Source organism: Cryphonectria parasitica (genome assembly GCF_011745365.1).
Source record: "Cryphonectria parasitica EP155 unplaced genomic scaffold M406scaffold_3, whole genome shotgun sequence".
Taxonomy (NCBI): domain Eukaryota; kingdom Fungi; phylum Ascomycota; class Sordariomycetes; order Diaporthales; family Cryphonectriaceae; genus Cryphonectria; species Cryphonectria parasitica.
In genome coordinates, this window is record NW_024468911.1 from 2,724,246 (window position 1) to 2,750,444 (window position 26,199).

At 53.7% G+C, this 26,199-nt stretch overlaps 6 protein-coding genes across 6 annotated transcripts; 3 read left to right on the top strand and 3 right to left on the bottom strand.

Annotated features, from left to right (window-relative positions):
• Positions 1 to 4,450: 4,450 nt before the first annotated feature.
• Positions 4,451 to 5,443, top strand: M406DRAFT_223743 (uncharacterized protein; the record flags this gene model as incomplete). Its single annotated transcript, XM_040915661.1, has 3 exons — positions 4,451 to 4,687; positions 5,117 to 5,263; positions 5,330 to 5,443. Coding segments are annotated over 3 exons (498 nt in total), but the record flags the coding sequence as incomplete, so codon positions are not given.
• A 1,913-nt stretch (positions 5,444 to 7,356) lies between these two features.
• On the bottom strand, positions 7,357 to 8,001 carry M406DRAFT_101978 (uncharacterized protein). Its single transcript, XM_040914978.1, has one exon. It carries the CDS (start codon positions 7,975 to 7,977, stop codon positions 7,753 to 7,755), a length of 225 nt encoding a protein of 74 aa, XP_040778396.1. The 5' UTR covers positions 7,978 to 8,001; the 3' UTR covers positions 7,357 to 7,752.
• Positions 8,002 to 9,058: 1,057 nt separating this feature from the next.
• On the bottom strand, positions 9,059 to 11,406 carry M406DRAFT_338209 (uncharacterized protein; the record flags this gene model as incomplete). The annotated part of the gene is made up of 4 exons (XM_040921322.1): positions 9,059 to 9,320; positions 9,387 to 10,777; positions 10,873 to 10,938; positions 11,023 to 11,406. 4 exons carry the CDS (start codon positions 11,404 to 11,406, stop codon positions 9,059 to 9,061), a joined length of 2,103 nt encoding a protein of 700 aa, XP_040778397.1.
• A 5,730-nt stretch (positions 11,407 to 17,136) lies between these two features.
• Positions 17,137 to 17,685, top strand: M406DRAFT_69583 (uncharacterized protein; the record flags this gene model as incomplete). Its single annotated transcript, XM_040925280.1, has 3 exons — positions 17,137 to 17,222; positions 17,270 to 17,300; positions 17,434 to 17,685. 3 exons carry the CDS (start codon positions 17,137 to 17,139, stop codon positions 17,683 to 17,685), a joined length of 369 nt encoding a protein of 122 aa, XP_040778398.1.
• Positions 17,686 to 18,830: 1,145 nt separating this feature from the next.
• M406DRAFT_338210 (putative cytochrome P450 oxidoreductase) lies at positions 18,831 to 20,757 on the top strand (the record flags this gene model as incomplete). Its single annotated transcript, XM_040921323.1, has 4 exons — positions 18,831 to 18,887; positions 18,921 to 19,174; positions 19,268 to 19,474; positions 19,638 to 20,757. The coding sequence occupies 4 exons, from the start codon at positions 18,831 to 18,833 to the stop codon at positions 20,755 to 20,757; spliced, it is 1,638 nt and encodes a 545-aa protein (XP_040778399.1).
• A 106-nt stretch (positions 20,758 to 20,863) lies between these two features.
• On the bottom strand, positions 20,864 to 24,912 carry M406DRAFT_345452 (uncharacterized protein; the record flags this gene model as incomplete). The annotated part of the gene is made up of 6 exons (XM_040922083.1): positions 20,864 to 21,072; positions 21,241 to 21,800; positions 21,862 to 23,029; positions 23,098 to 23,578; positions 23,689 to 24,008; positions 24,060 to 24,912. 6 exons carry the CDS (start codon positions 24,910 to 24,912, stop codon positions 21,026 to 21,028), a joined length of 3,429 nt encoding a protein of 1,142 aa, XP_040778400.1. The 3' UTR covers positions 20,864 to 21,025.
• Positions 24,913 to 26,199: the final 1,287 nt, after the last annotated feature.

Here is a 26,199-nt window from a genome sequence, read left to right on the forward strand (position 1 = left end):
GGACGGCGGATGGTATCGATCACGCCTCTCCACCAGCGGAGCCTCACTCTCGTAATATCGCTTTGATGATGACCTGACCCGACGTGATGAGCCAGAGCCAGGATCGACCCGAGTCAGGGCAGCTGATAGTACGTACCGCGCAGAAGGTGGTGAACGTTTGGCTTGGCTCTCGCTCCGATTTCGCCTGTGCTCTCGCGACGTGGGAGGATCATGTCTGTGATGCTTGCGACTTTCACGACGCTCAAAGCGGTCTCGAAGGTCGCGGGCGGGCGGCTCGTCATCTGAGTCTGTATCGTTCACAACGTCATTCTCTGGGGCGTGGACATGTCTAACAGAGGCGGTTCGTGAAGGTGACCGTGGTCGCTGTCGAGAGGGGGTACAGTCTCGTGGTCTCTGGTTGGCTGGAGGGAGGTGGTGGTGGTGAGGACGGTGGTACTCGAGGTCTGTCTCGTCAGGGTCTTCGTCGTCGTCGGGGCTGAATGACTCTTCTTCATGTCGAACCTGCCGACGGTACACGCTCCGTCTTTCGGTATCTGCTCGGCTATGACTCCTCAACCCACGGTCTAACCCCATATCATCATCGTCATCATCATCATCATCATGACGATTCACGCGTACAAGCCTGGTTTCCCTATAGCCTGGCCTTGGCCGGCGGCTGTCTTCGTGACTATCATACGGCACATCGTCGTCGTCGTCATCCTCCTCCACCTCATCCTCCTGGGACAATCCCATAGAGGAGACGGAAGTAGACCTGAGGATCCTCGATGACCTTCGGGAAAGCTGGGCGGAGGGCGTTAGGGGCGGGATGGAACGAGGAGGCTGCTGGGAGCGGCTCATGCGGCTCTCACGCGCATAGTCGTCCTCGTAGCCGGCCGATGAAGCAGCCCGCACGGAGACAGAGGGCTGGCGGTAGGAAACATTGGACTGGCGGGTGACGGAGGATCGAGGGGGATGCGGAGTCCGCGCACTTGTCATGGAGGAGGCAACTGAGTGAGAGGGGGTGGTGGAGCGATCTCGTTGGTACTCGGAATCGTAGTAGCGGCGGTGGGATTGGTGATACGAAGACGAGGAGGCCCGGGACTCGGGGGTCCTCAGGAGTCTTTCCTCATCCTGTCGCCGGTCCCAGTCGCTATCGCGATGCCTGCTCTCCTCCTCTCTTCCCCGATCCCTCCTCCGGCGAGGCGGCGAGCTCGGCACGGGGTGCGACCAAGGTACATCGGGCGCGGCTGGGGGTATCGGTGCGGCTGGCGGTATGGCGCGTGAGTTCTTCCTCCTCCTCTGTATGGAGCTGCGCGGGCTCTCCTCGTAATCTGACCCGGCCATCGGTCCACTGGAGGAGGGAATTTCTGGCCCTCATACAGCGTGAGCCAGAAGGGAGGGTGTTCAGAGAGGGGTGGTGGTGGGTGGGTCCACAGAAAGGGGACGGGGGGGTCCGTGAGCGAGGCCCGTCGTGGTCCCGCTGGGAAGACAATGGGAGAAGGAGGAGGGAGAAGGACGGTAAGGAGGAGGAGGAACCCTCCAGGTGAAGTATGTATGTATGAATGTAGGTGTATGTATGGATGTATTGGTGTTAAGGTGACGACGACGATGCTGCAGACTGCAAGTCGCACGCAGCAGCACGAGGAGGCAGCCAGATGGTGGCACCGGACTGGCTAAGCTGCAACGCAGGTGGTTGCAGTAGTAAGGTGGAGAGCTGTTCCTGACAGCGTGATTGGTGATATCGCCGACTCAGGTGCTGCAGTGACGAGGAACTTTGCAGGCCTAGTCCGCCCTGCCGGCAAACCATTGAGAGACAGAGCTCAGAGCTGCAGGACAGGGCAACACAGGACAAGGGGCTGGGCATCAGTCCCTGTGTCGAGGCGGGGACGGTTCTTGGGCTCGTTCGTTTGTTCGTTCATTCAGCCAGCAGATGACTCCACGGCAAGAATAGACCCAAGGTGGATGCGATTGTGGTTGTGGATAGCTGCTGAGTTTGGGTGTGACTGTGACTGTAACTTTAATCCCCTTTCCTTTTTCTGCCTTCGACCTTGACTTGGTATGAGCAAAAGACAAAAAGACGCCAAGCTAGGTACCATGTATGGTAGTTATCAGGTAGATCACTTGGCCCCCTCATTTGGGAACGAGACGGGTTTATTGTTGCTGCTGAGACGGAGGGTGTGCGACCATGATGAAGGGCAAAACTTCAGGGGTCTTGTAACGCAGGTCTGAGAACCTCCTTCAAATTTGTGGTGAGTAGTTGATTCAAGAATTTAGGTCCTGTCGCTTCTCTCTCTGCCTTGTCATCTATCGCCACCAAGAAGGGAAAAAGGACACGGAGAGAGGGTGATTGGGGGGGGGGGGGGATTGATCGAGGCGTGTAAGAAATGTAGTCAGCTTTGCTTGGAGGTACAAGTAATTACTGTACCATAAAACCGAGTCCTCTGCTCCTTCCTTGAGAGAGACAGCCCGCCGGCCGCCCCATCCAGGGAAGGCACTACCAACCAACACCTCCAATGCTGGCATGAAAACCCGCCCCCTCGAAAGATGTACTGTGTATCCTGTCTAGCTGTCTCCGACCCAGCGAACTAAAAGGTCCAGTGCCTATCCGATGAACCACTGCTGACCGCTGACCGATGACCACCTCTTTCTGCACGCCTTACTACACGCTATAGTACTGTACTATGTATTACGGTACAATCAAGTAAATGCACGGTGGCTGGGTACTTAGCTGGGGGCGTTATCTGGCCCACACCCTGACGCTTGTACCATAGTTACCTAGTACTACTACTGTTTGTCCTTTTGTTGAGTAGGATTTTTGAATGCTGTGGAAAGGATTTCCAAACAAACACACACAAAAATGAAAAGGAGAGAAACATCCCATCGAGGCGGTGAGGTTGATGGGCGCTGTTAATGGTATGGTGTTTTCACAAGTTTTTGGCCTATTCTCTTCAGCAGGCTGACGGGTTTGAATGTATTGCACTTTGGTTCAGAGGATGAATGCACTTTCATTTCTAGGGCCATCGGGCCCTTGCAGCTCTCGTTAGTACCGTACTTAGTAGCACATGCCATAGCACCACCTAGTACAACTCCGTAGCACTAAGGCTTTCAGGGGTCTTTCTGTCTGCCGGTGTCCTTCCGCCGACCCTAGCCACCCCCAGCTGTGCCAGCCCCCTTCCTTCCATACCCCTACCCTTCCCTCTTCCCCGCTTCGCTGAAAGACGAATTCCCACTACACAGGTACAATAGATACGCCTTGTACCATAAAATATAGGTGGGTCTTGACCGGTGACGGGCCGAGCCTATACCTACAGCATAGCATCCCCTCCCCGCCATGGTGGTAATCAGCACTGTTGATATTGTAGCGACCTGGGACTGCTGGACTGGCCTCATCACAGGAAATAGTCAGTACTTTGGTAGGTGAGATTCCATGAGAAAATGTTGGCTCTCTCCCCGGTACAAGGCTGCATGTGCACGGTACTACAGTACTTCTGTCGATATTTAGACTACGAGAAGTAATACGCCTCGCTCTGACCCCCAGTTGGATCATCTGGGCTGGTTTCTCTCGTGGCCAGATCTGGCTCTTTGAACGGGCAGAAGTTCTATTTGATACTGTGAACCGTAGACGACGACGACGACGACGACGACTACGACAACGCTGAGATAAGATGAAGCTGGGGAATTTTACCCTGGTACGTCGATCTTGCAACCAGCCATACATACACACACACACCCATATATACACACATACACATCAGGCTGGTCATTGTAACACGAGGCAATTTTCTCCGGCGTAGGGTCACCTTGGACACATCCCACAGGAATGGTCATGTCAGAAAAACTTGTCGATCTTATTCTGAGCCTGCCGTCATGCAAAGTAAATGAGTGGTTTGACCACATCAGACCTGGGGTTGCGAACTTATGATGGGAGGGGAGGCCTTGAATTTTTTTGCTTTTGTGAGGAGCTGGAATGTGCCATCGTCTCTTCCTTAGCTCCAACTTATTTCAACGCCAACGCCAACCCAACGCCAACGCCATAACGAGGCGTGCGAGGCTGCGCCCGTTTGCGAACCTGCAGTGACTATTTAATTTAGCTTTGGGGAAGGAACAATGCGCTGCGACTTACCCCACCGCACCGCAATCACAGCTCGTCTTTGTTGATCCAACAACCAAACATCAGTTAACGACCTCTTACCATCTTATGATTCTCACCCGCCCATCTTGCTCATATAATTAATCCCACTCTTTTCCTCTTTTCATTGTCTCTTTCCGTGTTTCGAGGGGTGCGTGTGTGTGTATGTTTGTCTCTCACACTCTCACACTCACTCTCGCTCTCCATTACACACCCACACAGAAAAATACAGACAAACGTTGAGCACGAAGCTCAACATCAGATCACACGGCAATTTTTATTCATGTATATCATGACATGACCTGTCAGGCCCGCTGGCGAAGCTAGCCTGCCGTCTCTGCCATGCCTACCTATCTCTGCCACGGCTTCCGTTGGAAGAGGCGCAGCATCAGGGTCTACGTGGTTGTCCAGAACCTCGACGATGCTGCCCCCGAGTGGATCATCAAGCGTGGCTCTCCCCGCAACCTCATCGAGTCTTTCTACGATCTCTTTGACTTCCTCCCAGAGTGTGCCCTGCCCACAACCCGCTCCAGCAGTGCCGCTCCCCCGTCCAATTCAGTGGCCCCGTCTTCAGAGCAGGTGAGCATCTCGGAGGGCCGGAACGCAGAGGACGATGATGCCACTAGCCATTACACCACCCCATCCAGCGGGGCGACCAGGACGACAAGGAGCAGCAGCAGGAGTCGTAGCCAGAACCGAGCCGCCGCGACACTCCACCACGGCAGCCACCACCAGCAGCAGCAGTCTGCACAACCTGGGCTCCGTGACAAGGACGCACCCGCCCACCGCAGACAAGCCAGCAGCAGCAGTCACAGGCGTCAAGGTAGCGGGACTACGAACGGTAGTGGTGCTGATGCCATCCCGCTCCCCCATACTCTGAAGCCGTCGACTGTCTACCATCACCACCACGAGGAGGCACCACCATCTCCTCCTAACTCCCAGCCGTGTCGCCCCTCCTCCTCCCAGATCTCGGATGCCGGCGCCGCGTCCGATCCCATCCTCTCCCAGAGCTGGTCCCCCGTGAAGCTGCTGGAAGAGCACGATCCTGCTAACCTGCACGAGGTGTCCCGGCCCTATGCCTATGTTGCCGACTATGTCACGCGTATCGATGCCTCGTGCAGCATCGTGGAAGAGATCCAGCGGTACGAAACCCGCGTTCGGAGCACCGGCGGTGCCCCTGCCATCACAGGCCCGAGCTCCGACGAGATGCTAAATCCAAAGCGTGACACCACCAAGCTTGGCAAGGGGGCTGGCTGGTTCGAGCAGCTGAGGGATCAGCTGCAGCGGGGTGAGGAGATCAGGTGGTATGTCGTCGTCAATGGGGATGAGGACAGGCCCTGGCCCGCCGGCGAGGGGCCCGGCTCTTCGTCGGCACAGCCTGAATTCAAGACGTCGGCCGTCCATCATGCTCAGTCCGCGCACCAGGAGTCGATCTTCGAGGAGGAGGATAGGGATCTGGAAATTAGACGGGAGCAGCTGAGGCGGGAATTGGGATACGACGAAGGGGGCGTGGACAAATTACTGGACAGAAGACTAGAGAGGCGACCCAAACCTCCCGATGTGAAGTTACCGCCTGAGGAGGCGGCGGCGTCCTCATCAGGACAGAAGAATCCTGCAACCCCCAGGCCGCCGAAATCACCAGGCAGGGGAACACTCAGGAGGTTCTTCTCGAGAACCAAGTCAACTGAGGAAATGACTTCTCGAGGATTATGAATTTAAGGATCGAAGAGAAAGGGGTTCTGCTGCTGCAATTTGAAAAGTAGAAGCGGCAGAAGCTGGACTGGAATGGTTGGCTAGCTACTAGACCAAGTCTCTGTAGATAGGTTGCAGGGAGCGGGTTGTATACTCGCCAAAAAAAAAAAAAAAAAAAAAAAAAAAGGCTTCTTATGCGCTGATACCAAGTCCCAGCATGTGATTTCGAGGATCAGGACCCGACTTTGATGAACATGGCGGTTTTCAGCCTCTCGTTTCTTGTTCATTTTGTTTCCAGCCTTGTTGGGCGCCTCTAATAACCATGTTTCTTAGAAGAGTTGGCCGGATTTTCAAGGTTATGTAACGAGGAACGCTTAGCAATAGACCCAGTGGAAGCTGACACTACGTTTTCCAAGATCTGCCAGCGTGCCCCCAAGGGACACCTCCCCGTCTCCCTCTCCCCCCCCTCCTTCTTTTTTCTCTTTTCTTCTCAATTTTACCGCCCCCAAGAAATCAACAACAAAGACAGCCGCCCGTTCAGCCGAGTGAGTAAGTACATTACACAACCTAACCTCAAGTTCCCTGTTCCCCATCAGATCACTCCACACACCTAGTAGCACCACTACCACATACCAACCCCACCCCCCCCCTCTCTCTCGCTTACTCTACCCCGCGCTGTCACGGCTACCAAAGTCCCCCTCTCCTCGCTTCTTCTTCCTCCTTTCCTCCTCCTCCTCCTCCTCCTCCTCCTCCTTCAGCGAGCTAAGGGCTACGCGAAGAAGCGAAGCGGAAGAAAAGGAAGGGAAAGCGAAGCGGGGAGAGGAGGTGTGGGTGGGTAGGTCTGCTGCAGGGGCGCGCAGGTCAAGCGAGTGAGATGAGGCGGCGGCATGGTATGACATGGCCCCATGCATACATAAATTACCTAAAGTACATGCATACGGAAAAAAAAAAAGGATCGCAGTAGAATTTCGAGTTGATCACCCCCCCCCCCCCATTTCCCATCCTCCATCCCCCAAACTTATGCATCTCCTAATTGGCCCTTGTAGATTGGGAACGAGATGCGTGCACGCAGCTGGGAGACGGGGAAAGGAACCTTTGTCACAAGACAAAGGCAGGCCAAACCAAAACTCCCACGGCCTTCTTTCTCCTCATTTCCTTGCCCTTTCCTTGTCTCGGCGGGGGTGGAGAGGGCAAGTTGGAGAAACTAAAGCACTCACTGTGTGTGTACGGGACAGATAGAAAAGCCAAGAGACTTCCGCAATCTGGGACGCTAACGAGATAGGGGTGCATCTCTCTGGACCCTTGGTAAAAGAGGAAATGTGCGTCTGGCGTTCCGGATCTGATAACTCTCTTGAGTGCCGACACGGCGCGGGGAGTCTCTACCGAGTGGTGCGGTACCTGATGGGACAAAGGGGTGGTGATAGGGTGCGAGATCCCTGGGAACAGGCCATGTCTTGTTTGACAGTATGAGTTGAGGTAGTCCCTTGACATGATTACAAGAAGGCTTACATGGATTTTCTCTGTAAACGTGCCACTTATTTTGGGCCGATGCGAATCGTCAGAAACAAGCAGCCGGTAAGCTGGATTCAATTTTCTCATAATCAGATTTCAGCATTGATCATTCTTGATCTCTCCTAGCGAGGCTGCTCAGATAGGAAGGTAGAAAGCTGAGAGGATGATAGACGCGGCCTCCGGTCGACTCGGCGTGGAACCAGCACGCCTCGTTGATGACCCGGATTGAGACCGATCTTGGTAGAGGACATGTCCTCTTTGCATGCTCAAAAGGAAGATGAGGTAAATACAAAAAACACAGGGTGGTGGGGGGGGGGGGCAAGTAAGCCTTCTTTCCCTACGTTCATGATCATATATCCACCAGTCAATCTTTTGCCGTCCCGCCCCTCGGAGAATTTGCGTTGAACACCATGTCTATGCAGGAGGCTCCCTCCCTGTGGTCAAAAGCCACCTCCCTTCGTGAAGAACACGTCCTGTTGTGACATGTTCTTTGTCGGATCGTCCAGGCTGGGTTTTCGGGGGGAGAAAAGGAGAAAAAAAAAAGAAGGAAAAAAATCAAGGCTGCCATCCTGAACGACCAGCATCTGCCTCCCCCAAATGTCAGATTCGTATACAAGTGTTCCTTCTGGGCCCGAGCACGCCGACTTGCAGCCGTAAGCACACATGCTTATGCTCTCATCTCGAAACCCTGGCCTCTCCAAACTGGATGTGACACAGGGTTGTCCCGTTGCAGTAGGTGAACAGAAAATAAAGAGAAGATCATCCTTTTCGCCCCGAGACCTTCAAACAGCCAGAGTGATTGACCTCTCCTACGTCGTTTCTGACGTCGACCTTGGTCATGTCAGGTTGACGGAGCACATTGGGTCCGGTTCCCTCCCAAAACATACGGAAAGGCTCTGTTTAACGACAAGTTTTCCAAGCACCACTCAGCGTCGTGGTGGTGGTGGCGGCGGTGGTGGCGGCGGTGGTGATGATGCTAATGCTCAGACAGTCGACATATTAGAGCAAGTATTGGAGCCCTTTTGTGTTTGGTGGACTGAAAAGGCTTGAGTTACCTGAAGAGGCTTTGGTGGCGGCATGTCGGCCCGCCATCCGAAATTGCCCGCCAACCATCATGCTTCACCCATATGATGCTGCAGCCCCTAAATTGAAGATGCAGACGACTTTACTTCTCGGATTCTGGTCCCGGGGTTTCTTGAAAGGCCGACAGGTCTGCTCTAGCTCGATTGCCAAGTGGTGGCGACAAGGCAATTTCGAAGTTGGCTCAAATCTGCAGTGGTCGCGTGGCGACGTAGCCGCCCTTACCAGTTTCTTGGCCAGCTTCGAGAGGTATCCGAGATCTGGTTCCAGGGAGGCTAAAAAAAAAAAAGGAAAAGTAGTCGTTAGGAGTATAGGTGTTACCACTGTGACTGAGCTTGCCTCTCCGTACAGACAAATTGTGATCCCGTTGCCCCGGCTGCCGGTGACGACATGCATCGTCTACACACCGCATTGTTGTAAGGTCCAAGGTCCAAGGCCCAGGCCAGGGTTCTGCCAAATTGGACGTAGATTGCGTTGAGAATTTGTGGTCCTCATTTCCAAATAAAGAAGTAGTAGTCAGTCTCGTTCTTGGTCTGATGCGCGTTACCGCCCCCGGCACCGTCCGAGCTCGCAGAATCCTTTGATGCAAATGGGTCGCGGACACGTCTCTCGTTTCTCATGTATCGTAGATGTCGATTCAGATAGGGAGAAAGGCAACTTGCTCCCTCATCCGTTCAGGTAAGCCCTCCTCCGAACCTCGGCCTCCTTAATGATCTCGGCGGCTAGGCTGAGGCTTGGGGCAAGAACGGCATATCGCTCAATCTCCATGACGACGTCGTTTATGATCTGATCAATGGTATCCCTGTGGGGAACTAGCGTCAAGAGAATATTTGCGAGAGATGGTGACATCGTAGCGCCCATCACCAACAATGTCTGCGAAACAATAGACAGCGCCCCTTGCCACAGATAAGGCATATGGCCAGCATGACTACAATTCATTGTTAGCCTTAGCTTGTACCTTCCTCTAGTTGGTGAGGGTTAAGGGGCAGCTTACTGAGCAGCGATGTGTTCCAACTGCCGAATAGAAGCCTCCAGACATTTGTGACAGCTATCACGCACAGCAGGGTCCAAGACTGCTTGTTCGTTATCCAGAACAACAAGGATATATGGCCTGTAGATGATGGTCCGACACGCGAAGAATCGTAGGCGTAAGACGGTCTGGATCGGATCCGGTAGCATCGTCCTCGAGAAGGGAAATTGTAGTGGCAACGGTAGACTCTCATACCACTGCGTCAGTTGAAAGTCGAGTTCCGCGACGACGGGTTCCAGACTCGTCGTGGTTGCCATGGAGTCTCTGGAGTAGAGAAGCTGGCTGACTCTGTTCAGCAGCCGCCGCAGTGCAATCTCCGCAAGAAAGTACCAGAGATCATCGCGCCCAACTGCCTCATTCTCATCTCCTTCAAATCCGCCCGGTAGGCCGACGTTTTCTTCAAACTGGACGACGCCGGAGTGCGGGAGGTCGAGCTCTGCCAACAGATCACTCTCGCACAGCAGGGCATTCCAGTAGATACGCTCGGTCAGCTCTCTCTGCTCGGAAGGAATTCGGTTGGGTGACATCAGGAGCAATTGGAGCTTGGTGCTGGTAGTACACAACAGGTTCCATGCCTCGAGGGGTCGAACAAGATAGAAAAGATAGGCGGATGCGAGGAGGTGACACTGGGCCGCAAGTACGTTGTTTGATGTCATCATACCAGGAAGCAGGGCCCAAGCCGCCGTGAAGTATTGGAGCCCAGGAGGGTCCTCTTGTGGCACGACCCTGGAGATACTGCCACGCAGGCTAGCCTGGCCGAGCGCAAGGACCAGGAGGACGATGCAGCTTTCGGCGCCCTCACGAAAACCATTCGACAGCGCACTCCGATAATGACTCCTCCATGTGTACGGATTCACACAGGCGTACCAGATATTAACTCGCTCGAAGTATGCCTCGATGTAGGCTGTTGTATTGGAAAGATCAACACACGGTGTTTTGGTTAGGGAGTGCAGCGGTTCTCTGGCCATTTCGAGCTGAAGCAGGATCTGCGGATCGTAGGGGCGCGAGACGAGATCACGGATCAATGGCCACTGCAGAAGATGAAGAGCAGCATTCGTGTGGATCTTGGGCATCGTGGAGATGTTGGTCCCGTTGGGAGCCCAAGTGCCTATCCCGCTGCTAGGAATGACAGACAGAAAGCTGCCGTTGGCGTTTGGCACCAAGAGGCTTTCTCCGTTGAGCGCAGTGCCGTTGCTCAGGCTGGGTGAGTCCTGGGTGATGTTGACGCCGTTTGACTGGTTTACCATGTTCAGCTGGAGGAGGCTTTCAATGCGATTCAACCGTTCAAGGATGAGTTTGTCTCCCGCATCGAGCTTGATGCCCGGCTCCCGGTAGATACACTCAGCGCCAAGTTCCTAGACAAGTGGTCAGTAAAGGCTATACTTGAATACACTCCAGTGTGTATAGCTAATACACAGAGGTAGCCAGGCCATCCATGGAGCTCACTTACGGTGCAGAGCTTGCATTTCGGTTTCGTGCCATCACAGCGGCTTTTGCGAGATCTACAGACCTCGCACTGTTTGAGATGGTCAGTAAAAGAAGGAGGAGGATGGCAAAAGAAAAGAAAGACATGATAGCTTGTCATGGTTCCTTGACATACTGCAATAGTAGCACGCCTCCGCGGATAGTCGACACCGGCGTCGGTATTCCTCCGCTTTAGAGGGTTGGTCCCCTCCTCGCTGCCTTCTTTCTGCATGCTGACAGCCTCCTGGCGGTTGTCTGATGACTGCGACATGTTTCTCGTTTTCTGTGCAGAGCCGAGAATGCCTTCCCGGCTGAAGCTGGCTTGGCGCTGGGTCTTCAGGGCTGTCGGCGACTTGAGAGGGGACTTCAAAGAGCCATGGCCATTGGTGGTGGGGAGGGCAGGAACCGCGATGTCGATTGAGAAATCGTCCCTGGTTGGTACAGAGAAAGGCCTCACGGTGCTTGCCACCGCGGTCGTCGTGACAGAAAGGGGGGAGTCCCCGGTGGACGAAGGCGCCATCGCTTCGTACAACGAGGGCTCGTGGCCGCCAGAATGTCGCAGGAGAAGAAACGTGCGTGTAAGGCCTGGGCTCTCCACCCCCCCAGGAAAAGCTCCAGCCGACTTGGCCTCGTCTGGACTACTACGTCTTCTGCCAGTCCAGACAGGCCTGGGGTTATTTTAAGCAAAGGTTATCGCAGTCCGCAGATAGACAAGTCAGTGGGCTGACTGGCGAAAGGAGAGGAGTAAGTGAGGGTCGTCGAATGAGTGGCGTTTACACACGGGAGGAGGTAGAGACAAGGCCAGCCCAGCCGGGACGAGCCAGAGGAAGACACCACTGAATGGGGCTCTCCGCGGGTCTTATGTTGGAGCCAAAAATCCGGGGTCACTCCGCCATTCCAGATTCGTGAAGGGCTTGCAGGGTTAGCTTTGGGTAGTAAAATACTACCCACTTCATCCCAAGTGCGGGTGGTGTGGAGATCCCGGACCGTAGAGAAATGAATCTGGGGTGATGGAATAAGGAAGTCTTTCGCGGAGTAGAGAGAAGAGACAAGGGGTCACGTCTTTGGGATTCGAGAAGAGCAGGCGTGGGAAATAACGTCGATATCAAGAAGAATGAGTTGACCTGGAGCAGCCTATGTCAGCTACTGAAGCCAAGCCGGCAGGGGGGGAGGGTGTCAGACGAGTGAAGATGGATGGATGTTCTAGGGTTGTTGGTGTCGGTTCGTGGATCGTCCCCTGATTGCTGCTTCCCCTCACTCAATATTTGTTCTGAGAGCCCGGAAGAAAGTCCTATGCCCTGTTCACGAGCATTGAACATGGGAAATTGGCTCTCGAGGTATGAAACTCGGGAAAAGGGATTCTGTGGTTGCCGGAAAGTAAGAAGAAGGGAAGGGGGCCGGACGGCAAAGAAAGATTGTGTTTATTCCCACAAACAGACTCGAGCATCATCTTGATGTTCAGTGTTCTAGATAAGTAACGCCTCGTCCTGACTCTGGCTTGAAAGAGGAACCTGGCTTGCGTGGGGTTGTTGGGCTGATCCTCCCAGGCTCACTCACATCGACGCCTCATAAATCAAGTGCATGGTGAATCAAAGGTTTATGAGGCCTTCTAGTTTGGGTCTGGAAGGAACAGGGGTACCTCTCACGAGACATGAGGAAACAACGTCACTAACAGTGCCTGTCGTTCCTGCTCCCAGCTGCTTGCTATTAGTGTCCTTGGTAGCTCGATGCCTATCTGTGCCTTCCATTTTTCCCGTGCGTGCCTGGATACCTACTACCAAATTACAACTGCAAACTGAAATTGGACTCTACATGTTTCTGTATTTCTTTTTTTTTTTGGACCACCTCATGATACCTCATACGACAAGTCATCCTGGTGGGTCTCATCTTTATTTATGATACGATATTCATGCTTCGTTTCGGGATTGTGCCGACACCATTCAGGCCCTCGGTTCTAGTAAGCTGGCGGCTATGGGACCAAGCCTTTAAGTACTTCCTTCAGCACGCACCTACAGACGCACGCACCTGCGCATACACACCCACACATATTTCACCCACACTCACCCTCACACCACCCACAAGAGGCACTTCTAGACAGAGACTTCTCATCCTCAGCAGCCGAGACTCAACCGAACCAGCCCAGGAAAAAGCACCACGTGCAGAAAGAAAAAGCAGCGAGTTTGAAGCCCGGCGAGGCAGCGCCGACGGGTGTGGACACTCACCACCGATACTTTACAGTACTATGTACACCATATATGGGGTCGCATGTGCTCCGAGACAATCCCGTATGGTGTGGTACCATAGTACAATGTACATACAACGTCGCTCCTACTCCAAAGCCAGTGGGGTAAATCAGGAACTACCATAGTACAGAATAGCGCACCCCAGAGACACAGTGATAGGCCGGAGCACAGCAAGGGCATCCCTGGCTGCCAAGAGCATTCTGGCTCATCAGACACGCCGCGACCTTGTCCTTCCCCCTTCCACCAGTCAGCTTCAGTCTGGACTTGGTCCAAATTTCAGGACCTCTGCGCACAACAACCACACCCTCGACAGCGGCCGTCCTTCATCTACCATGCTTGCCAATGGCGATTACAGTTCTTCTCTTTGGTTGTACACATCTTTCATTGTTCTCTGCAACCACCCGCCTACTATCGAATTGTCCTACTGCACACCCGAAACCGGACAAAAAAGCACCGCAGAGAAGATCCCCTTGCACGGCTCCATGTCAATGATATGGGTGGAGGATTTGCTTCTGAGGCTCTTACTTATGTTTTTACCCTGATTTAACTACATTTTCGTGATTTCTTTCTTTCTTTCTCTCCCTTTCTTTTTTCTCTTCCTTCGGCATTGCTTTATTCGAGCTCTAGTTTTGCTAGCATCAAGCAGGATACACTGCCCAACCTGTACCTCATCCACATATTCGATGAAAATAGTGGATGGCAACATGGTCCTCCTGACGGCTGCAGGCTTCTTCGCTGAACCAAATCTGGGAGTCTAGGTGTTGTGTGGTCCCACATATATGCTGGTTACTCATACTGGTGACTATCCGCCTTGGAATGGAGTATATGGCTGTGTCCCATAAATCCTTCATCTTGGCGATTCGGGGCATAATTATGCCCCCGAAAGACCAACCTAGTCAGCTGCTTTTGCCTTTCGTCCGACATTGTTACTATCCACAGGGCTCTTGAGGATGTTTGGCAGACATGATTTTGGGGCACCACTGTGCATGGTTATGCTTGCGCTTCAGTCTGTTGAAACAGGCATAATCTAGCATCAGTAGTGCCTGAATTGACGGGCCCCCCTCCCTCTAAGTGTCGTCTTTCGCTTACCGTTGTAGACCAAGACAGCGGCCCACTCGTCCTTGCGTTGGGAAACATATGATCGACTGGCGCGAGCAATAAGGAACTTGTCACCTGTCCCGTATTTCCCCAACACATTGTACTCATCGAATCAGCTAGGACCATACCCATGAACGTCTCGAAGTACCACAGCCAGCTTAGGTATGATTGAAACTCCTTGGGGCCCTCTGTCAGACCTTGCAGGTTGCAACTCTTGGCCCCCCCCCCCCCCAAAGGCAAAAAACGCCGTTCCCATTGCAGATTTTCCTCAATGTTATATACAGTGTACATCAGACCGTTGACTTTGCGGCTGATCAAGCCTGTCTCGCAGGCCTCCATCTCGTGTCAAGGTTTCAATATTGTGACGTGGACATAATCTCGATACCAAGGAATTCTTGCGTCTGGCGTTGCCGAATACCGTCTCGTCTAACTTGTCACCGTCCACGTGGACCAACAGAACCATTGAAAATTGCTGATGTTGGCGCAGCGATTTCCTGGTATCATCCGCCGTGTGCTACCACACTGGGGGCTGCAGGAACAACACCAAGCTGATTGCAAGTCACCAACTGAACTTGACCAGTGGATGTGACGTTCTCCACTGGTGTAACGCCTGCACTGTAGGCGCAGGCTGGACGAAGCGTTGCAGCAGTTTGTCTGGTCGGCTGCAAACTATCCTGACCGCGGCATGTATGCAGCAGCAGATTTATACTCCATCACGAGCTGCCCTGTATAGCGCTAAGAGCAACGGCCAATAGCTTGTGCTTCATGCTCATGGCGATATAATATGCACAACTACGTCTTCATAGACAGTCAGAGCTCACAATAAATCAACTTGACTGATCAACTCCTCCACTGCCAAATTATGGTGTATTACAAAAGGCAACGGCCTACCTACCAATAAGCCAAACAGCGTTGTTGGCGACACGGCGACGCTGTGTCGAACCGCAGCCCGAGCAGGTCAATACCAGGAACACATACATTACCTCGGTCGCCCGCGGAGATCTTCAATATCCTTCCTGAGCCGGAAAGGCTAGCAGTGGCATTCCTGGCTTTGCGCTGCATCGCGTCCGCCCCAGTAATAGAATGCGGCCTCCCCCTCCAAAAGGCTTCATCAGCCTAATTGGCCTATGAGATTCTCATCCCTGTTACAGCTTGGCTTTCATGATTGAATGCAAAATTTCCACTTCCTTTTTAAATGCTTACTCGTACTCATCGGCCCTGGGTTTTTTTTTTTTTTGGTTTTTTTTTTTTTTTTTTGGAGGGGGGGCAGTCCCTAATAACCTTTCTGAGCAGCACTTCCAGGCGGACGAGTCTCCCAGCCGGCTATTTTTGGCCGACTCACAAACCACGAATTACCATGGTTACAAAGCTGCTAATCAACCACTCCTGCCGCCTTCATAGGTACCTACCGCTGCCATGTTGTTGTACTCCACCTCCCCCGACCCCCTAACTACGAACGGGCTGCCATGGGAGTATAAGTCACTTCCTGTCTGCCCTTCACACTCCACAGCCCCGGGCTAACCAGTTCCCCGCACTCTACTGTCAAATCGAGGCAAATCGATCATCAAAAGCTGAGTGCTGGAACAAGGGTCCATGGAGGTACGTCGGTGATACTTATGCACGAGCGGCGTGGTCAAGTGCCATCCGCTCGGTATAGTGAGCACACTATCGTCCACAAGGCCATGGGCCTCTCCCGTAGGAAACGGTCTATCAGGCAAGGAGAGCCTGTCCGGCTAAATACAAGACTTCCCTTCCTTCAATCCGATATGGATCTGATCCATGGTAGTGCTCGCAACGAACAGCCCTTCTCGGCTTGCCAGGCAAGAAGCGAGGCTGGAGGGCGACATCGGGTCGGGGACTCATGGCCAGCCAGCCCTCATTCTACCCCTGCGACTATGGGGAGGGGGAGGCTCTCCAGACCTCACTGACCCTCTGCATACTCAAGCAGATCAGATGCCTGATAGCCAAAACTTGCCTACAGGCTTGTACTTTCTCAAGCGAAGGGACAGACACTTTTTCTTCTTGTTCATTTGGTCGGCAGAGTCGTAATGTCGCAATCTTGACGTCCTTTTCGCCGGCAATGTCATTACGTCTCTCGGAGTGCTGCCCCTCTTGAACTGCGTGTGCCGTGTGCCATGCACCGTCTGCAGCACTATTATACTGATACCACCAAAAAAAAAAAAAAAAAAAAAAAAAAAAAAAAAAAAGCTACATATGAGGCCCAATGAGCGCCAGCTAGTTGCTAGTGGCCCTATCATTTGTCCCTACAACCAAGTACGCTTCTATTCATTTCCTCTTTTGGATTTAAAGAGCATGTGCTTTTACTATATATTCATTGTAAACTGCGGGCATTTGGGGCTAGCACAGAGTCTGTGAAGGAGAAGAAAGTCTTTCTCTCCTTTTTCTGAGGCTGTATTGTGTTTACTTTGGCATTGCGATGTGGCCTGGGTTGTCGACTATCTGTTCTTCAACGCCTATCTCTTTTCTAAGCTGGCAGGCTGGGTACCTCGGAATACTTCCCAATGTCCACCCCACCCACATCCCACAGTTAGCACTTCGGAAAAGGCTCAGGACTGTGTTGAGAGATAGCTCTGGCGGCCCGCCGCGGGTATTTTCTTGCTCTCCGCAGGCCCATCCCAGGCCCATCATTCTCCAAGCTTGGTGCTAACTCCTCCCTAGAGTTGTCACTTCACTCAAACTGCCTGGCTCCAAATCTGAAGGTCAAGCAAAGGTCAAGGCCATCACGCCCGGGCTGCGGGGAAGTTTCCGTCCTGGCTCACGCTAGAACTTTTACACAAACTGCCTTTCTGCATGAACGAGAGCACCTCTCACATACTACCAAGTGGGAACTGTGTCTTTTTGGTTCGAGGTTCAACGAGTATGACTCGCTCTCCCGGCTAAACACAAGAATGGCCGGCCACCCTTCCCGGAGCGGTAGCAAGCACGCCTCTGCTGTCGGCAGGGCAGAAACTTCCTGGCCGTTGCACAAGGATTAGTAAGTCACATCCAGATGTAGTTGCACACATACGGCCTTGTTCTTAGTGTCTCTCTCGCCACGCTCTCCAAGGCACATGTAAGAATACATGTGCTTCTGCTGTGTTGGGAGAGGGTGTGCAGCCCAGCCACCACCCCACAAAGCTGTCAGCATGCTGCGGCCGTAGATCACATGTTCTTAACTCTGGTACGATGTGACAGCTACTCGGCAGCTAACGACTCCTCGTCGTCCTCCTCCTCCTCCTTGTCCCGGTGCAACGGCCTCGGGTGCTAGTGTGGCCTACTTTGATGTCTCCGAGGCAAGACTTCTCAAGACCCTGAGGCCCATTCAGGCCGAGAGTCTACCACAAGTCCCAGCCAAGGCGCCAACGCTCTACGGCAGGACCAGCCGCCCCTCTCTTTTCCTTCCTCCCCCCATCCCGGCCAAAATCGCGCGACGATCAACCCTGCGGCCAGTTCCCTAGTCGTCTCCCAGACCTGGGAGCTGATCTCCTCCGGCTCTGCCTGAACGAGGGAGATTGTGAACAACATTACTGGGTGTAGGGTTAGCTACACGAGCAGCGGTATTCATCGAGTCCACTGAGGTGGTGGGGAGCCACGGGCTTGAGGGATGAGGCCGATAATGAAAGGGAGATTGGCACCTGAGGAGGATGAGTTTCCCAATCTTGGCGGACGAGGGCTCAGGCTCAGGTATCAGTGAAGGGTCAGGTCTCCTTGCATCGACTGAGTGCTGAGTTGAAAGGGAAAAATAGCTTGAACTCTGGGCGCGCGAGCAGACGCGCGGGAGCAGATCTCCACCACCTCTGAACCTTCTCTCGTCCTCAATGTCCCGTTCTGGACATCGGACTCGTCGCCCTCGCATTCAGGCCTTGTGTGGGTGGACTGTGATTGGTGCCGAGGCTGGTGTACATGCCGAGCTCAGACGTTCGATGCTGAAGCTGTATCTGAGGACAAGACTTTCCCATCTCATGTCTTGAGGGAGAAGTGTATAAGTCCTGTGAGGTCCGTCTTGCCTTCTTGATTTTCCCCATCTATTTTTTTTCTTTCTTTCTCGCCTCTGCCTTCTTCCTGGTCATTAAGCTATATCTCAAAGTAGCTGGCCAGTCCTAATGCTTGAAATGATGATAACAAACTGATCAAGGCGGATGAGTAATAGCCAAAATAAGTTTGCTTGCGTATCTGTATATAAGAAATATTGCCGCACCAATGAACATGACGGCATGCTTGATTACACCCATGCATTGATAAGTGTTATGTACGAGTGGCAATACCAAGCCCGCCGGCCCCTCTCTCCCCTCTAGGCTACCACTCAATTATGTATCTAAGTTTCTTACGGCGAGATTGGTTGGTTGGTAGGGTTTCTTCCTTGAGACAGAGAAGAGGGGAGGAAAAGGGATCTACCCTTGAAGGATGATTATATATGTTAAGGGCGAGGGAGCGTTCTGAACTGGAGTGCTGTTCTCCCATACATGCCTTTCTGAGGGGAATTTGCCCAGCAGCAAGAGTAGCAGCCAGCCAGGGGACCAAGCTACTACCAATAGATATCAAAAAAAAAAAGAAGGAAGGGGGAAAAAGAAGGCATCATACTCTCTTCTAGCCAGAGCCCACCATGAGCGGAGAATTCGGTCTACGCCTCACCTTGGGGGCCCTCCTCCTCTCAGGCCTCGTCTATCTGCTCCGCCAAAGACTCTCCTCCCAGCGCTCCAACCTTCCCCTCCCACCAGGCCCCAAGCCATGGCCTCTCCTCGGCAACATCACTGACCTGCCTCCCGAAGGCCAAATCCCCTGGCGCCACTGGCTCAAACACAAGTCCCTCTATGGCCCCATCAGCTCCGTGACCGTCCTGGGCCAGACCCTCATCATCATCCACGACAGGGAGGCCGCCTCGGAGCTCATGGAGAAGAGGGCGGTCAAGTACTCTGCACGGCCGACTGGGACATTTGCGAACGAAATGTGAGTAATGAAGAGGTGTGCAAAGAACGAAAGAAGAGCACAATGGGGCTGAAGACAGTGGAGATGGGTGCTGACTGGGAAAACCAAAAACAGGTGTGGCTTTGACATGTTTCTCGTATCACAACAGCCTGGTCCGAGATTTCAGTCATTCCGAAGGCTGGCGCAGACGCATATCGGCACGTCAAAGGCCCTCGAGAGGTTCAGCGGCTTGATGGACGTGGAGGTTGGTAGGCTTCTCGTGAACTTGGTGGACGGGAAGATGCTGCGGGAGCCTGATGGTCTGGAGCATGCACTTCACATGTGAGTTCATGAAAGGATTTCCTCCCTCTTCCCCTCCTCTCTCTTTGAGAGCAAAGAGAGAGAGAGGGAGGGAGGGAGGGAGGGAGGGAAAGATGTATATCTGAATGGGGGTTTATTTTGGCTGATTCTAACCAAAAAAACAAAAACAACGTACGTTGAAAAGGTCAACGAGCGCCATCGTGTTGAGGATCCTATTCAACTACAGTATCGATTACCACTACCACCAGGAGCATGACAACAACGGCGACCCCCTCACCCGGCTCAACGACCAGGTCATGGCAAGCTTTTCCGAGGCGAGCCTTCCAGGACGCTGGCTCGTCGACATGATCCCCTGGGTCAAGCACGTACCCAAGTGGTTCCCAGGGACCGGCTTCAAGGACTACGCCGGTGCCGCCCTGCTGAACAACCGCGCCAGCGCCGAGGTTCCCTTCCGCTTCGTCAAGCAGACGGCAGCGACGCGTCCTGGACCCTCGATGGTGGGCGATCTCCTGCGCGCCCGAGATGCCGGTTCCGATGTCAGCGAGCACGATATCAAGTACTCGGCTACCTCGCTGCACGCCGGAGGCGTCGAGACCACGACCCAGATGCTGCAGATCTTTTTCCTCGCCATGTCCATGTATCCCGAGGTGCAGGTGCGGGCCCAGCAAGAGGTGGACGAGCTGTTGCGGACTTCGGGTGCCGACGGCGGCGAGAAGAAGAGGTTGCCCGGCCTACAGGACCGTAGCAAGCTTCCCTACGTCTCCAGCCTGGTCAAAGAGGTCCTGCGCTGGTTCCCCGTCGCGCCGTTGGGCGTGCCACACCTGGCCGATGCCGAGGACGAGTACCGCGGCTACCGCATCCCCAAGAACGCCATCCTGCTCCCCGCCGTGCATTGGTTCTCCCGCGACCCAGACGTCTACCACGACCCAGAAACCTTCAAGCCCGAGCGGTACCTGGCCCCCCACAGTGAGCCGGACCCGTCGAGCTTCGTCTTTGGTTTCGGCAGGAGGATCTGTCCCGGGAAGAGGCTGGCCGACGAGGGTATCTTTCTTGTTATCGCCAAGGCGCTGGCAGTGTTGGATGTATCCAAGGCCCTCGACGAAGAGGGCAAGGAGATCGAACCTGTCTTTGGACACCAGTCGTCGGGCATTGTTGCGCATGCGCTGCCTTTTTCAGTGAGTATTGCGCCGAGGAGTGAAGCGCATGCCGAGCTTGTGAGGGAGCTTGCGGTTGAGCATCCGTTGGGACAAGGTGATTCCAAGTCTGTAGAGTCGCTTCTCAACGACTTTCTGCAGGGTGTGTAGTTCTTGGAGGATTGAGGAACCTTCTTCCGTAAGCTCCCCGTCCCTCTCATGAACAGATCCTTGGATGTCGTCCGTGCAGGTGCACGGCGTGTCGAGAACCTTCAATGGGGGGGCGTAGACCGAAATTTGCTCATTTCTATAGACGTCTTTGAGGTTTACATTCCTCCCCGTTGCAGTATGTTTCTGGTATCATCGCACCTCTTCAATATTACCGCGCGAAAAAACTAAATCTCGTGCTCGACCTCGTGATGCCTTACTATCTCTGCGCTCATATTTCTGCGCCGATCTCCTTGATGATCTCGTCCAATTTCTCCTCTGATATCGCAATCTGCACATCAGCAGGTAAAGGGGATGACCCGCTCCTCTTCAGATCATTACCCGGCTGCAGAGCAGGCAGCAAGCCCGGGTCTATCGCGTCTAGTCCTCTCTCCGGCGCATGGATTGCCGGAGCCATCGTCGTTGGGTGATGTGCGTTGTGGCCGCTCGATACTTCATTGTGACCACCCAAAACCGCCTTCACTTTGTTTACTACCAGCTCTTTGAACTTGACCAGCAGAACAGCGTCATCCGCAGGTGTAGTCTGCGCCTGCCAGACCTCCATCCCCAAGATCTCCTTCGCCCGCGCCTGGATGGCCTCATCTGGTGGCATGCGGCCCGAGCTAGCCACCTCTGCCACCGCAAACTGCACGAGCTTGTTTTCGAACTCGCGACTTGCAAACACCGCCCCGGGGTCCGGTATCAGCGGTAGCTCCATCGCGCCGACTGATGAGCTCATAGCAAGGTCACAGAGACCTCCATTATTCATCTGCATAATCTGCGTGGACGCCAAGGAAGGAATTGCCGCAGAGACTGGATTCTGGAATGCGGTGGAAGTCATGTTCTGCTGTTGCCATTGCTTTGGACCAGAAGGCCCCCCAGTCTCACTGCCCCATGGCTGTGACAAGTCGCTGCCCTCTACATCCGCAGGAATAATACCCACCGAGCGTTTGAAATGCTGAAGCCACTCTGCGTTGTCGGCTGGTGTGTGGTTGAAAGGGTCGTCACTGAAAGCATACGTCAATATTGTGATAGTGGCAGAGACTCAAGATGCCAACCAAGACTTACTCGTCATATATTATCCATCGAGCCTGATGTTGTATCTCCTGATCTGTTGGCACATGCTGATTCGGATTATTCGGCGACATCGAAGCGCCCACAAATCTAGCTAGCTCTCTCGCCAGGCGGCGATAGCAGCCGGACCCGTTGAGGAAGAGGTGACCACCTTGCCTTAAGATGTTAGTGTCTTGTGTAGCTGGGCTTGCTGGAGGGACTGATCCGAAGCTGTTGAAAGCAGCCGCCGCATTTGTGATGTCGGCAATATCACTCATACTCGAGTTGTTGAACTGGACGGTGCCAGCCGGCGGCGAGTTGTTGCTGCTTGAAACCGGCTGAGGGCTTTGATCTTGTGAACATCGTTGTTTGAAAGCGGTCAGCCATGCCGGGTTGTCAGCAGCCGTAGGCTGCCAGCTGTTTTGACACTTGTACACGATGCAGCGAGCCTGCTTCTGAAGCTCATCGTCTGACGGATCCTTGGCATCTGTTGCCCGCTGGTTCTTGACAAATTCAGCAAGCTCTCTTTCAAGCTGTGAATAATTTTGTACCGTGGGGGCGAGAAAACTCTGGTTGCTGGAGTCAAAAGACTCATCTGCAGGATGCAAGCCTGCCCTTTGACGAAAGCTTGACAGCCATGTTGGACTTCTCAGGATCAGACGCAGGAGGAAATTCGCATAATCCTCGGACGGCACAACGGTGGCGTCTTCCATCCTCCCGACGATATTGCAGGCTTCAACCTGCAGTTCTTCATTTGTCGCGCTCAGGCCGAGAAGCGTTCTCGCGCGGACGAAATCGCTGAGATGTTTCTCGAAAGCACACCCTTCGAAAATGTTGTCCTTGCCATTGACTCTCAGCTGGCCGAGATAGTTTTCGGCATGGCCACGTAACAGGCCCAGCTGAGCCCGCAGCCTCAGCTCATCTCGAGACATCAATAGGTCCCGGAGCCAGCTAAAATGTGAGGCAATCTCGCCTTTAGAGAGGGCGTCCGAGGCATAAATGATCCGGCACGCTTCATGTTGCAACTCATCGTCTGTAAGTGTAGCTCCGTTGGCATCTCGTCGGTCCTGGAGCATGGAAACCAGCTCAAATTTGAGCAGTTCGTACGCATTTCGTGGAGACTCCGAAGAATGTTGGCCTGCCTGAAATGGTAACGGAGTCGTCCGTTCGTCGTGAATCATGACTAGCGGAGTAGTAGTGTTAGTATTTACGAGGTTGCGAACATCGTAAGAACGATTGGAGAGTACATACATGGTGGGATCGAGTTTTCGACCATGGAGAGGACTGCTGGTTCGAAGCCCCAATCTCCTTTCCAGCTCTTCATATCAGAGCCCGTCTTGAAGTGCTCAGCCAGGTGATCAACTCGAGCCGGCCAGGTGCCCAGGACTGAACCACAGAACCCGCAGCGGCTGCGTATATCGGGAGTTGGAGCCTTCCAAGAATCCATATTCCAATTTAGGTATTTTGTGTTGTGGACAAGCTTCAGATGCTGGCGCAGGTGATCCTTGCGGTAGAATGTGCGTTCGTTGAGTGGCTTCTCCTGGCAAGCGGTATGATTGTGACTCTCGATATGTGCGTCGTCAGGATCAGCTTGAGCACAGAAGACGCAGCACATTTTGTTGACGTCTGGATTGAGGGCCCTGGGCCCGTTTGGGCTGCAGACCCATCTTTCTAGAGATAGGTGTAGAGACTTTTCGTGTCTCTGCCAGTCGTGCTTCGTGCGGAAGGACTCCTGTGCGTAGGTTAGTAACATTGTCTCCCTAGAAACTTTGAGAAGAATAAAGACAGCAGGTCACAAGAGCGCCGGTAGCTATCCTTCCGGCCAAAAATACCACAACGTACCGTACAAAACGTGCACTGAAACGTCTTGGGAGGAGCGTTCAGGCCTGGCTTCTCACCCGATTGCTTTGGAACCGTCCGCCTCCGCCGTCTCCTCCGTCCCCTCTGGTCGAAAGACTGGAAGGAACCTCGAGAGCCGCGAGAATAAGCAGAAGCAAACGAGGCAGACGATGGTGAGGTACCGAAGCTGCTGGCCGATGAGCCCTTGCACGACCGGCCGGCATCATCGTCGGTCAGATTAAAAGGACTATTGATACCGGAATCGTCTGGATTGGAATGCAAAATAGCAGAAGCAATGGCAGTAACGCTGGCTGGTTCATTTTCTAAGGGACTGTCAGCACTATGGCAAGTCAAGGAGGAAGGGCAGATAGTACCGGGAGGGGAGTTCTCCCATCTCTGGAGAGGACTCAGGTATTCGGACTCAAAAGCAGGCGTGCCACGCCTCCGAGGGATCTCGACGGCACCTGTCCAGCCCCGCACGCTAGGCGAGGTCGAGCGAGTGCGCTGGAACTTGCCCTTGGACCGCCGGCGGGCGTTAGCCAGCCAGTTAGCGATCTGGGTCTTGTTGAGGCCGGTCTGCTTCTGGAGGCGCTCTCGTTCTTCATCGTTAGGGTAAGGACGGTGGGAGTGAGTGGACAGCCAGGTCTTGAGGATCCGCACGGAGTCTCGAGAGAACCTGGCGCCTATCTTGGGTACGGCCGGGGGTTTCGGGCTGTTGTCGTTTCCAGAGTCGTTGCCGGTGGCAGCATTGTTTAAATCCGGAGACGAACTGCTGCGAAGATCGCTCTGTTGCACATCTTCAAGGAGGGTGTGAATGTGGTCGCCGGACGCATGTTTCGGAGGGGAAACCCCCGACCCAGTACTGTCTCGGCCGGGAGAGTGGGAGAAGCTGCAGCTGATGTCCAGGGCGGCGCAGCTCGTGCAGCAGATCATGGACCTGCCTTCGTCAACTCGCCTGCATTCGGATCCACTAGCCCGACACGCATCGCACGACGGCTCTGAGCTCTGGACGTCCATCTCATCCAGCCCAGGGATGAGATGGCTGGTCTCGAAGTGCTCCAGGGCCCAGAAGGAAAAGTCATCCCCATCGATGTTTGCCAAGGCCAGATCGAAATTATGGTCAGCAGGCACTGGCTCAAAATCGAGATTGGTCCCAGAGCCGGGAGGCTGGTTCGCAGATCCGGATGGGACCTGCTCGGCGTGGTCCCAGTTGACAAATTCGGCCATGACTGCGAGGTGTGTGCGCTCGTTGGGCTGTCAGGGTCGTAGGGCGTGCTATACAACCCCCAGAAAGGGCGCCGTATCAGACCGTATCAAAGGTGTAATCGAAGACGGCTGCTGGCAGGTGTGGGCGCACACAGTAGAGTGCCCCGCTGTGGGAGTGACTGGCTCACTAATCGGGACGCCCTTTAGGCACAGGCGCGCCCTTCAGTTGGACCAGGCGTGCGGTGTATGTATTTGTAGGAGGGTGGGCCTTCCAACCAAGGCCATACGTCTGATATGTAGACGTGCGTGTCCTGGAACAGAGACCAGATCACAGGACGGAAAGCAACCACCAAGTTCCACGACTCTTACGTCTTTCTGTGCTCGACCTTGGACGAAGACAATGAGACAATGAGTGAGCCCGAGGAAGAACAAACTCGGCCCTCTTGAGACTCCCTTCCTTCGCCCTGATCTTGTCGTGTCACACACGCGCACACACACACACACACTCTCTCTCTCTCTCTCTTCCGCACCTGGAAGGGTAAAGATTTGGATTATGTGTGAGAGGGGGAAAAAAAAAAAGGAAGAAGAGTGAGTTGTAAGACAACTCTCTGAGGATTAATGTGTATATAGAGAGAGAGGAGAGTTTGGTGTAGTTGCAATGAGACGAGACGTGCTTTGCTTACGCAACGCCGATAACAAGATAGATTTGAGCCAAAGGGCCTCAAGGATGAGGAACCAATCACTTGCTTAGTGTAGGTGTTGTGAAAGTGGCCAGACCGTCCGACGTCGTTGTCGAGATGCGCCCCAGCTGACAAGAAAAGTCATCTTCGCAGCGAGTGCTAGGTATAGGGCCCTGTTGCAGTTGCAGCAGAAGGGGAAACGAGGGTCCGAGGGGTAGGCACGAGGGACAATGGGGTGCATGCTATGGTCTGGGTGAGTGGTCTGGGTGGGTTTGGATTAGGAAGGGACGAACGTCCTGTGGTTCCTTTGGTGTAGAAACACGCCTTTCCGTTGACACTTGTTTCCTGTTCTGGCCTAGTGAGGAACTGGTCTCCGGCGCCGGTCTCCGCCGTACGCCCACACCGTCTCCTTCCTTCGCTACGGCACGACGAAATCCTAGGCTGGGCTTTTCTCGTGGTGCAGGGCATGCATATAATTGCCTTGGCAGGTAGAAAGTTGGTCGTCACCAATGGCAATGTGTTGACTGTAAGCCAATCAATTCCAATCTTTATGGGGAAAAAAGGGGAAAAAGGGAAAAAACGATTCCATAGGTATAGCTATATGATGTATTAATATATCATGAACGAG

Bases quoted from the DNA above. Each gene is read 5' to 3' on its own strand.
- M406DRAFT_101978 (XM_040914978.1), bottom strand. From the start codon at position 7,977: ATGTGTGCTTACGGCTGCAAGTCGGCGTGCTCGGGCCCAGAAGGAACA.